We start from the raw sequence: 13,106 nt of genomic DNA, 5'->3' as shown, positions 1-13,106 counted from the left end.
CTTTAGGACTCCTTGTAGTATTTTTTGGAGTGGGGGTTTAGTTGCAATGAAATTCCGGAGTTTCTGTTTGTCTGGGAAGGTCCATATTCTTTCTTCAAAGAGGAAGGAGAGCATTGCGGGATAGAGTATTCTTGGTTGGCATCTGTTTTCTTGGAGTCTGTTGACTATGTCCCTCCACTCTCTCCTTGCCCGTAGTGTTTCTTCGGAGAAGTCTGATGTCAGCCTGATTGGTTTTCCTTTGAATGTTATCTGTTTCTTCCCTCTTGCCAGCTTCATTATTTTTTCCTTGTCCTGGATTCTTGGGAGCTTTACTATTATGTGTCTTGCTGTATTTTTCCTTTCGTCGTGGAAGTTTGGTGTACTTCTTGCTTCTTGTATATCAATTTTCAGCTCCTTCTTCACATTTGGGAAGTTCTCTTCAATTATCTCTTTGAATATTTTCTCTGTTCCTACATCTCTCTCCTCTCCTTCTGGTATTCCTATAACTCTTATATTTCCTTTCCTCATGGAGTCAGATAGTTCCCGAAGTCTTTCTTCGTTCTTTTTCCTTCGTACTTCTCTTTCCTTTTCAGTTTTGGTTCTTTTTATTTCTGTGTCTTCAAGATTACTTATTCGTTCTTCCATTTCATCTATTCTGCTTTCATTGCTTTTCCCAGAATTCTTTAGTTCTTCCATTAATTCTTTGATCTCCTGCATTTCTTTTACTTCCCTCTTTAGGGACTCAATTTCTTTCTTCTGACCATTGTTTTCCCTCTCTAGGGACTCAATTGCATTCTTCTGATCGTTGATTATTTTTCCCTTATCATTGTTTTCCTTTATGACTTCTGTCAGTTTTTTAATCACGGCAATTTTAAATTCTGTTTCTGGAAGGCTCAGAAATTCTTCCAAGTTATTGTCGTTGCAATCTGGGGGCTGGTTTTCTTTTTGTGGTGTGCTTTTTCTCTGGAGAGTTGCTAGGTTGCGTGTGGTTCTTCTCCTCCCTACTGTCTGTTTTCTAATTTGCCGTATGTGTTGGGACACTGTGTTGTTGGGACTGGCCGGCATCTTGGGTGGGCTTCTCTGCTCCCCTCTGGTTCCTCCTGGAGCCATATGTCAGTTTCAAGCAGTCTTTACTGGAGAAAGGTCCCTGTTCTAAAATGCCGATGTGGGGACACACTCCCCTGTGCGCCTGGTCTGCCCCGGCGGTGGGTTCCTGCTCCCCCTCTGGGCTTGGACTGCAGGCCAGAGGGGGTCAGGCGTGGGCGAACTTCCCCCGCTCACCTCTGGCTCCTGAGGAAGCCTTCTGCAGGTAGTCTTTACTGAACAAATGTCCCTGTTCTAAAATGGTGATGTGGGACAGACTCCCTGCGCGTCTGGTCTCAGGCACACTCTTCTGCGTGCCTGGTCTGCCCCGGCTGTGGGTGCTCGCTCTCCCTGTGGGCTCAGACTACTTGTTCGGAAGGGGCCCGGTGTGGGCTAACTCCCCAGCTGGCCACGAGCTCCTTCAGGAGCCTCTGCTGGCTTCAAGTCGCTAGGTGGCGCCAGAGATTTCTCCTAGAGCCCTTGGGGAGATGATTTTCCACCCCGTGGGACAGGGAGCAGAGCGGGGATGGTAGGGTACACCTCAACGGCTTTGGGGTGCTGTGTCTGCCTTGTGCCCCACCGTCGTGAGGAACCCACGCCCCTAATTTCGTGTCCCGGGTCTCAGTTCCAAAGCCCTCAGTTCCAGGACGCGGGCTGTAGCCCAGATCAGTGGCGCGGGAATGGCGCCTTTTGAATCCCGCTCCCCTGCCTGGGCGCCTTGTTCCTGCTCACTGAGGGAGGGCCTCCGCGCGTCTCCCCGCAAGCCTAGGTCGCAGGTGCTGGGACCTGGGCAGCTGTGATCCGATCTTGATCCCCGTCTGCTTTTTCAGCGCGCAGCTTTCCGCGCAAGCTTACCGGGCGGCCGGGGTTGTGTGCTGGTGCTGGCCTCCTCCTGGGGGGCGGGGCTCTCTTTAATGACGCCTGGAGCTCACCTCCGCGGCGGATCCTGCAGGGTTCGCCTCAGCTCCCGTTCACGGGGTGTGGTGGCTGAAATAGTTCCTTTCCACTCACAGTCCCGCTTGCTGCGTCCGTTTTTCTTGTTGGCCGTTTTGGTTTGTTGTTTCCCTCCTCTCTGCCGGTCGGAAAGTGCCAACTTTGTGGGCGGGGGAGGGGAGCAGGGTTCTGCGCTTCCCTCCCTTCTGGTCCTCTTTTATGGCAACTTTCTTCTTCGGGCAGTTTGCTGGAGTCGTCCGTTTATCTTCCGTGTCCCAGTTCTCACTGGGACCTGCTGCTTTTCCTCCCTATTAACTTTTTTTAATGGGAGATCTTACTCGCAGCGTCTCCTCGCCGCCATGTTGCTCCGCCCCCCCCCCCGGAATTTTTTCTTTTATATTTTATAAATGATAGTCAAGACAGAATTTCTCAGGAAGAGGCCAAAGAATGAGGAAATAAAAGAACTAAAGAGCAGCATAACCTGGAAAGTAATTGAATACCTAATGATATGAAAGAATAGTTTTACACAAATTGGGGAAAGAGAAGTAAATAAACAATAAACATATATGCACAGACAAATTATCCAAGGGAATTTGGGAAGACGTGCATAATTTAAATTATGAATATTTTGTGCCACAATACTTATTTCAGCATAAGATCTTTGATGACAGCATATTTCATATGAGACCATAAATTGGAAGGAGAAATTAGTTTTAATGATAAAATTACCCCAAACAATTTAATTCAGTATATATTTAAAGTCAGTTTTTGCATTATTCATGGGTCAATGTTGCTACCGTTATAGACTGGAAAATGTGAAGTTATATAATGTGATATATATCTGAGTGTTGCTAATTGAGTAGTTCTTAAAAGAACTTAAAAAAGAAATGGCAATCACATGACATGATAGAGATATTAGCTAAAACTATAGTAGTGCTCATTTTGCTATATATTAATGTCTTAATAAGTTGCACATGTTTAGCTTACACAAGGTTTTATGTCAATTATATATTGATAAAGCTGGAAAAATAAAGGTATAAGAATTGAAAAATAATGAAGCTAAATGAGCTGGAACCTTCTTTGAGAGCATGTTTTAGAGAGGGGGGGTATATTTTCAGACAGGCAGATATTAACTCTTACAAATGCATATATCTTTACAATGGTCTCAGCTCCTAGCAGTTTAGATCATGCTAGTGTATTAAGTAGGCTGTAGGATTTGTGAAAGTAATGAGGACACAACTTAATGATAAATTATCTAAGAAAGACATTTATTTCTCACTGAATGTGTGTGGTCCAGGCTTTGTGGGAGAGTTCTTTGCTTATTCAGGGACCATGGTTGTTTTGCCCTCCCTGGTAGCTTTGTCATGCCCTTGGATGCTTTTTTCATCCCCATGATCAAGGATATATAACCACCACCTTCATATTCCTACCTGTGGGAAGGAGGAAGTGACAAAGAGGAGAGCATACCTATCCCTCCTTGGTAGTTTTTTTTTTTCTTTTTCTAAGTGTCAGTTTTTAAAATTTGTTATTGTTTATTTGACAATAAATAAATAACCTCTTAGGTCCGAAAGAAAGAATTCACACACATCCTATCCCTTTAACACATAATTGGTCACATGCCACACTTAAATGCAAAGGACTCTGGGTATTGTAGCTTTTATTCTGGATAGCCAAACAGTCACCTAAACTTTCTACTATTGTATATGAGGTGGAGGCGGAGGCTAGCAGTATTTGTAGTGACCAGTTTCTTTCTGAGTGTCAAGATTAACACTTCTGATTTTGGAGCATTTCATTTTATAGGTTTTTAGATGAGGTTTTTAAAAAGTAAATACACATGTGACAGATAAGATCTTTTTTGTTTCCTCAAATAGAGCACACTAAGCACAATATAGCCTTTCTACGAGACATGAAAAAAATCAAACACTAATAGGAATTATAGAAGGTATAGAGTTCATATAGGAGACTGGACACATACCTTCCTTTAGAAAATATTGATGTTAGCTTTATTTGTTGCTCAGCTTCCTTCGTAATCTAAAAGAGAGTCTGCAGCACCATCTGGGCTATCTCACATGAATGCCTTTCTGTTCTCCATTTCTGCAGTGTGATGTCAGTGTTAGTGTCTTACACATATTAATTTGACTTATGACTCCCCAACATTAATTAAGTCAAACATTAATTTGACTTCTGACTCCCAAGGTGCAACTTCTTAGTGGTTTCAGAACCATTAAACCTGAATTTATGGATATCGAGGAAAGAAAAAAAATAATTGGTAATCTGAATGGGAACAGCTTTCATCATTTTATCAGCCTTTCTTTTTAACTTCCCTTAAGTGGACCTATCTTAGATACTTGGCATAGAACAACTTTTTGCTATGCAAATGGAAATCCTTTCTAGAAGACTAAGGAAATTTGAGTTAGGATGTTAGTTCAGTAACTTTTTTTAAATGAACTTTTAATGTAACTTCCCCTAGTTACCTATTTATTTTTATTGCTATTTAACTGATATATTAGTTTGAGATATATAAAATAATGATTTGATATTTCTATATCTATACCTGTCCCCCCTCTATATATACACACACACATACATATTTATAATGAAATGATCACCACAAGAGGACTAGTTAACATCCATCATCACATAAAATTACAAATAATTTTATAGAAATTTTTATTTTGTTTTTAAGAAGTTATAGTGGGATATTTTGTGAGGGCACTACTTTATAGATTCAAATCATTTTTTTATTAATAGAATTTATGAAATTGTGGTACATATTTGTGTTTTGGAATCCAAACAGCTTGCTTTTAAATCCTGGAACAGCCAATTACCTTTGTGACCTTTGGCAAGTTACTTAGGTTTCTGCTTTCATTTCCACATCCTACTATTATCTGACATCCTGACCTGTTGGGTGAAAAATGACATAATGCATGTCAGGTGCTTAGCAAATTGACTGACACTAAGTGTCCATAAATAATGGTGACTGTTGTTATTGCTATTACAGATGTGGTTGTTGTGAGTGTATTTTAATTTTTACATAACAGCAGGTCATAATTTTTCTTAAATCCTCATCAATGCTTAACTTTGAACCAAATTCCAGGTACTAGCAATATTAAAAATTACCTGTTTAATGGTACCATTAGATTGAATGTCATGTGTGGTGTTGCAAGATAAATTAATTTCTCATAAGTCACTTCTGTAATTATTTTTCATACTTTAAATAATGCCCTTGTTTGCATGTTATATCTCTGAGTAAACACAGTGGAAATGCAGCAAGAATATTTCCAGATACTAATCCTGGCTCCTCTGAACTATTCCTCTGTATTTAGGAAAAGAAGCATTTGGTGATGCCTTTGTAATCCTCTAGCTCTTAAATAATCTTTCACTGAAGGGTAAAAAGATTATAGAATAGACCAAAAAATTCACCATCCATCTATTGGCTTAGAATTTTTATTAAAGAAGTGTGATGCATTTAAGGAAGTAAGTGATAAAATGTTCAAATATTCTTGAATCATTTATACACTCAAGAACAATAAGACTACTTTTCATCCAGGTTAAAACTCATCACATTTTAAGGTTGAATTGGGAATGATGCCAAAATAGATCAGTTTCAACAGAAATATAAAAGTGCTCAGTGATAGATTATGCCCTCTGGAAACGTCCCAGCTATTTTTCTAAGAGCTTTGTGGGTTTGCTGGATTGCTGGTTTCACTACCTATATGTAGCCATTTGATGACTTATCTCAGTTTGAATTGCCAGAATCATGCTTCTAAAAATACACACAGCTCATTCAACTGTGTTTCCTCATAAAAATCATTTGCCATTTCAGTGAACATTGGTCCCCAAATACAGGCATTGCAGAGCATTTCTTGGAAACTAGAATGTGCTTAGCATTTTATATGCATCATCTCATATAATCTTTTCAACAATCCTGTGGATATATATTTTTTATTTTCCTTGTTTTACACCTGGGAAAACTGAGATACAGAGAGGTCAAATACCTCATCCAACATCAGATAAACAGTAAACTGGGTTTAAAAAATATTTATGTATGAAGTAGTGTCAAAGTTACCTCTCTATATTTTATTACGATTTCTATCACCAGAAATGAGTTTCCAAACGTTTGTCCAGGACTTTGCAGGACTAACAAATACACTCATTTGTCTTCTCTCATTACTTTCCCTCTCTCTGCACTTCCCCCCTTATGTGTTAGCAACATCTTCAAGGAAAATAGGTGACAGTTTCTAGTAAGTCTTCACACAAAAGGCAGTAATTAAGCCTCTGAAGTATGTGGGTAATGTTCAATAAATTTTAATGTTCTTTATTTTGAAAGTAACCAGACTTTTTTCACCCATCAATTGTTATGCTTCCCTTGTGAGTCATTGTTGGTCCAATGTACTACAGAGAAACAAACTACTGTGATAAAGATAGAAAATAAAATAAGATCAAGATGTAGAGAAAAATATTAGTTCCAATTGATGATCCTGACATCTCCATTCCTGAAATGATTGGTGTCTTTTTCTTATACATATGTCTTTCCTTCTAAAAAAACAAAGATCAAATTTCCTAGAGAATGTCTTTTGATGCCACAATATATGTGAACTAGCCACAAGCTTAGGTAAAATATCACATACTATTACTAAGAGTATATATTTGGGAAAGCTGAAACCAAAAAACATAAACATCTCTCTATATTGTTGTCTGTTTCCAAATTCTGTGTTAAAGATGGACTTATAAAAAATGTATTTTCTTCCCACGTTCTATTGAAAATGTGCAAATGTAGAATTCAGGCAGATTTCTTCTTTCATGTATTTACCTATGCTGAAATTCTAGAATCATTTCAAATTTTATGAACTACAAAATGGTTTTTCATTATGACCCAGAATATATGTGCATTTTTACCTGTATATAAACATAATGTGTATATCAATATCTGAAACAAAATTCATAAAACAATACCAATCCTTAATATAAGTGATGCAGAGTGATATTTTTATTCTATTTAATTTTAAATAGACGATTCCTGGTCATGACCTACTAAAATGATTTCCTGAATCACTGATGTTCATGATTTACAATTTCAAAGCCAGCGATCTCCACAAAGAAAGAATTACTCAGAACCCAGATGACAGTTTTGACAATTAACGTACATACATGTATATAATGATTAATTGAGTTACTTAGGTAATTTTACACAGCTTATTCATATTTGAATTTAGATTTAATAAGGTTTTCTCTGCAAAGTTTCTGTTATGAGTGTCCTCAGATAAAACATTTAGAATGAAAATATGAGTCCTAGACATCATGTCCCTGAGTATAAAGATTTGCTTTTAACATTCTCTCCAAAAATTCAATCCTCTGTAAAGATCAGTAAATCATTTTCAAATTGTTCAATGGAGAAATATAACGTTGTCTTGCTTGAATAGTTTTTGTTTACAATTTATCATTTGGAGAATATTTGAACTTAAGGTTGCTAATGATTTTTGAAGAATTTAAAATAAACTTTAGGCAGAAGTTCAACTTTCAGGAATGTTTGATCTAGTTAATATTTGCTCTTAGAAGTTTTTTTGGGTCATTTTTTCTGTAATAATTGTCTGTCTCTTGAAATCTTGATAATGATTTAAAAAGGTAACCTTGTGGCAGGTTGTATAGCCAAATGAATCTTATGTATATGAGAATCTAATGACAATTACTACTAATTACTACTTACTTAATTAAGCTATTACTTTATTGGGTTCTTATACAAGGTGAGGCACCCTGCCAGAAACTTTATATACTGTCCTTTAATATTTTCTATGATCTTGTTTGGATGCTATTATTATTCCCATTTATCTCTGAGGAAACTAAGGCTCAGTAACCTTCCCAGGATGACCTAAGGTCAGAATTAATGATCCAAACACAGATCGTTTGGATCTGGGCTTTACGACCACCTTCTTTTATACATAATAAAGCTCCTATTTTTTTTTTTCATCTGTAATGCAGAGAAGGAAAAATATCCAGGATTGTATTGCACTTGTTTTCCAACCTATCACACATGGCTGGTTACATAAGTTATGTGGCCCAGTGAAAAATGAACTACAGAGCCTGTTGTTCAAAAGGCAGGAAAGAAGTTGCTATTAAAATTATCAAAATATAAAACTGTTCCCTTTATCACATTGTGTCGCTCAACTTGCCCAGGGTATTTTTTATTTGCTATATAAAATCATACTGAATAAATGAAATTAAAATTTTAAAGTAATAGTATGGGTTTTACTGCTCAATGTTATATTGTGAAATTGCAGTTGTAAATGCAAGTATAAGAGCATTTTAACTCATGCAGAATTACCAGTATCACACAATTTGTATTTCATAGCTTGTGCATATATATTTCATTCTTACCAGAATGCAGAAACTGCCCATGCTCTCTACCTTCAGCATCCTGATGAGTAAGGAAGGACTGAAAGGCCGAGGGACTGGGTTGCCCTGTTTTATCCTTTTTTTTTTCTATATCATCAATTTCAGCATAAATGGCTAAGACAGAAAAGAAATATGATGAAGACAAGGGTGCCTTGGTTTGTATTTTCTATTACCTTCTTTCTGCTTTTGAAGCATTTTCTGGTTCAATCAAAAAGCAGGACTTATATGGCCGTTAGTGCCCTCAGTTAGTCACAGACTGAGCACACTTACCTCATACTTGCTTTGAGTCATGCTAAATTGTATGTCCACCAGCATTCTGTGCTCCTGGAACATGAAGGATATATGCAGATAGTGACAGTCACACAGATTTTACTTAACTCCTTTGCTCATGTTCCTATTTTGTCACCCCCTTGGACTTCACTAATAAAACCCAAGTTCAAAGGTAAAATTATTAAGGATTTTAAGATGGTGATGTGAAGCAGCAGGTAAAACAAGCTTGAGAAAGCTTTGATTGCTGTGCACTGTGCAGCTACTCTTGTTGCACAACCATGAAGCTGGCCCCATCTACACACATCTCCTAGGTTACCTTTCTGTGACTTTTTTCCTCTTAATGCTGACTTTGCTATTCATCGTTAATACTATTTAAGGATGTAGAGAAGGGTTACACCATGGAACTTTTTCTAACCCCTAAGATCTTTCAAAGTGGCCTTGTCCTTGGATCGCTTCCATGTGCATAACTCTCACTGATGCTCTGTTTGAGATTCTTGAGCTGGGTGATTTGGATTTTGGAGTACATGTTTCTGCTAGTTCTCTAGAAACAGGTGAACAGTTTAGTGAAAATATCATACCAAAGACTGCCATTCTACTTTGTAATCTAAAGGATTTGATAGTTGGGAAGTTTACAAGATTAAAGTGTCACAGTTCAAGCATTTATCAGAGCGGGATTAAGTTGGTGCTGACAGCTCGGGGAGATGAGGCCCAGCACTGAGGGGGACTGGGATTTTAAGGTGGGCATGCCAGGGTGGAGCCATCCAAAGACTGGGTTTTCTTTAGGCAAGATCATGTAATTCCCCTAGTAGCTTCTGATTGTTCTACACTGCCTTGTGTTTCTTTGCAAGACTTTTGTGTTAGGGCCTAGTGCTAGCTTGTTACCTTTGGGGTATACAGACGATTCCTCTACACATAGTTCTCCAATACTTTTACTCTGCTCAGCTCTAACCCTAACTCTTAACTACATCAGTAGTTTGTTTGTGTCCCTTACCTAAGCAGGAAACCCTTCCATCAGGCTTGAGCATGGTCCTTTGTGGGACTTTTGATGCCCAACAGTATACCATGAATACACTTGACTCAAAGAAAATCCATGCAGATTTTCTTATTTGATGAAATTCTTACCATTGATAATTGCCCTACAATTAAAGAAGCAGACACAGATTATCTGAAGAACTGTCTCCTGTTATTTGATAGTACTGGTCCCGTAGCTTCTGAATCTCACAAACACACAGCCAGAGTTAGAGGTTGATAGTCCAACCTGAAAACTACCCCATCGTGTCCACTTGATTCTCTTCATGTCTTCACTTCTTGATCGTAGTTGAAGGGAAGGTATGGCCATGCATAGCACTCTAGTCATTCTGGAGGAATCCTGGCTCGCCAGACTCCAATCACTTTTCTTGCTTTGTCTTACACACCTTTGGCCTAGTGAGTGGATTAAAGGTGCTGGGACCCATTTGGTGGTTACACCTTAGTGATTACTTCATAGGTCACCTGGTTCTTCACTTTGGCTCTATAGACACTTCGTACTCATTGTTCCTAGGTTTAAAGTCCCAGCAGGGGGCTTCCGCTGGTGGTGCAGTCCTTGATCGCTGGGCTGCAAAGCTGCCCACTGCAGAGGCAGCCTCTGCAGCGCTGGTTCGATCCCCAGCCGCCGCCGAAGGTCCCACATGGCGCGACAGACCTCTCCTGCCGTGCCCACTGCTCCCCTCAGCAGTGTGTTTCATCAGTCTGCCTGTTCTGTTCCCTGTTCTGGCTCTGGTGAATTCTCTCACCCTCCTGTGCTTCTGACACTACCCAGTGCTTGTATAAATAAATAAATAAATATTTTTTTTTTTTTAAAAGTCTCAGCAGGGACTTTAAGACAACTGTTGTGAATCTCATTTAGCATCCTGATAATGAAATTCAATAGCAAATACATCATATTTTACTTCTCCTATGATACTGTCTTGCGATTTAAGCCATGGCCTCCTGAATTAAAAGCTTGATCCATAAAATTCATTATAGTGTTAGGATTTCATATGTATAGATGAAGTATTTCTTTATAAATATTACCTCCCTCCCGTCATTTATTTTCATGCTGATAACTTTTCTGGTTGGTAAATTTTCAGAAATATTACCTAGGGCCTCTTGGGAAGAAATGCTGCCTTTAATGTGCTTCAAAAATATGTAAAGATGCAAATAGGATATATGTAATGGATTGAACATGTGAACAGAGAACTGTTGCTTATGGATGAAAGTTTATAATAGCTATATAGTATTACAATACGACATGGAGGGGTGATGCACTGATTCACTCTTTGTAGCAATCCAAAAAGAGCTTTAATCAAATGTTAATGTGTAGTGGGTTTTGACTGACATTTGAGCATTTGTGTGTCTATTTTTGAGGATGTTAAAATGTATGCTCACTCTTGTGTTTGTCTACTATTCACATCTCTGATAATACAAGTGGACATTCCTAGCATTTTAAATAATACAAGTGGACATTCCTAGCATTTAAAATATTTCATTCAATTTCTCATTTAATGTACTGGAACAGCATTCTGCAAAGATACTACTTGTATAACACCCAATTTATTTTATTGTTCAGCATTTAGAAGCTTCTGAAGTCAAGTCATTTGGCAGTTCATTGATGGAAACTGAAGTAAACCTGGACAGTTACCAAACAGCTTTAGAAGAAGTACTGTCATGGCTTCTTTCAGCTGAGGACGCATTGCAGGCCCAGGGAGAGATTTCTAATAATGTAGAAGAAGTAAAGGAACAGTTTCATACTCACGAGGTAAGGCAAAATGTTGATTTAGGAAATAAAGCACATGAGTTGTCATAACGGCAAGTCTGTTTTTTTGTCACTCTATAATGTCCATATATTTTGGCAATTTAGTTTTTATTTGAGATGGGAATAATGAACTGTGCATGTGCTTGTGATTCCAACAGCCAGCATTTCAAGTCTCCATTTGGTAAACATCACTTGAAACTGCTGAGATCTGATTTGGCTAGTGACTCTGATAGGAATTTGAAAACCCAGCTCCCTTCTCTTGGGTGAAAGCAATGCTGAAATCACAGCTTATGCTCTGGAGCACCTGTTTGGGTCCAGGCGAAACTACCCTCAGTGGGAGACTTTTCCTAAGATGACACACTTACTTGCCTCCCTCCCGTTCCCTTTCCTGTTTCCTGATTCTTTGGCTCCCTTGCAGTTCTCCTCTAGGACTTCCTCTTGCATTCCCTCTGTCAGCATTGGCTTCTGCAGAAGGTCACTGAGCTCGTAATGTTCCATAATTCACATTAAAAATGGTATTGAGTTTCCTTAAAGTGTTAATGACTGACAACTTCTTTTCTTGTTAGGGGTATATGATGGATTTGACATCCCATCAGGGACGGGTTGGTAATGTTCTCCAGTTGGGAAGTCAGCTGATTGGAATGGGGAAATTATCAGAAGATGAAGAAACTGAAGTGCAAGAGCAAATGAATCTTCTCAATTCAAGATGGGAATGTCTCAGGGTTGCTAGCATGGAAAAACAAAGCAAGTAAGTCTTTATTTGTTTTTAACATAATAATAGTAGCAAATTTTGGAATCTTACTATATTTTGATGCAGTTTCTTGTTTAATTTAGCACTACTTCAGGAGACATTTTGATTGGATTTTCATGTCTATTATGTTTTGTTTTTCACTTTTGTGATTGAAGTGGTGATGTTGGCTAGGACAGAAGGGCCATCACCTACAGAAGGATGCTTTTAAAGTTACAGAAATTCAAAGTTGTTGCTGTCATTAATATTTTCCAAGTTTTCTTTCCAAATTCAAACGTGAATATAAATGGCATGAAAGTCTACACAGTAATCCATGTACATGAAGTCACCATGTACATGAAGTCACCAGGTAGAGTTGAGAGAAGTGTCACTTCTGAAAGAAAAAAAACCCCTCAATATTACATAATTTCTCATATGTTTATGGAAATCCTCTTGGGAAAACAGATTTCTCTTCTGTGTTTGAAATCATTATTCAAGTACTATACAATTGTAAATTATTTTAAGAAAGAATATATGTTGACTTAATCAGAACAGACTTTGAGACTATTCTGAAAGTGGAATATTTTTTAGAAAGGTAGCAAGTAGATCTCATCATTCTGGATGTGTTGCTTTGATTTATATTGTTAGGTGTGTATTCATATAGAGCCTATCGAGCCAAGATAAATTTATTTTTAAATGAAAAGAAATGAAGTGCCAACTGTGATTTTGAATACATTAAGCTAAAGAAATTGTCCAGGCACTTTAAGTTTACTTAGCTATTATTTATAAAGATTAAAAGCTTTAAAAGAGGACCAAAGAAACTCATTAGATATGCTGGGAGGTTTGCTATTCTGGTACTAAATTATAGTGTGACAATGGGGAGAGGCAAAACACATTTTTAGCTCATGTTTTTTGAAAGGATAAATAAGGCATATTTAAGAATTTTCA

General features: G+C 38.0%; 1 protein-coding gene across 1 annotated transcript in view; it reads left to right on the top strand.

Annotated features, from left to right (window-relative positions):
• Window positions 1-13,106, top strand: part of DMD (dystrophin) — a gene marked incomplete at both ends in the record, with an annotated part of 1,915,324 nt that overhangs the window by 504,133 nt on the left and 1,398,085 nt on the right. Inside the window, 2 exon segments of the mRNA XM_084258879.1 lie at window positions 11,246-11,434; window positions 11,998-12,179. Coding sequence (XP_084115005.1) covers window positions 11,246-11,434; window positions 11,998-12,179 — 371 coding nt within the window.

This window comes from Talpa europaea (genome assembly GCF_964194135.1).
Source record: "Talpa europaea genome assembly, chromosome: X".
In the NCBI taxonomy this organism is placed as follows: Eukaryota; Metazoa; Chordata; class Mammalia; order Eulipotyphla; family Talpidae; genus Talpa; species Talpa europaea.
This window is presented reverse-complemented; position numbering and strand designations above follow the sequence as displayed.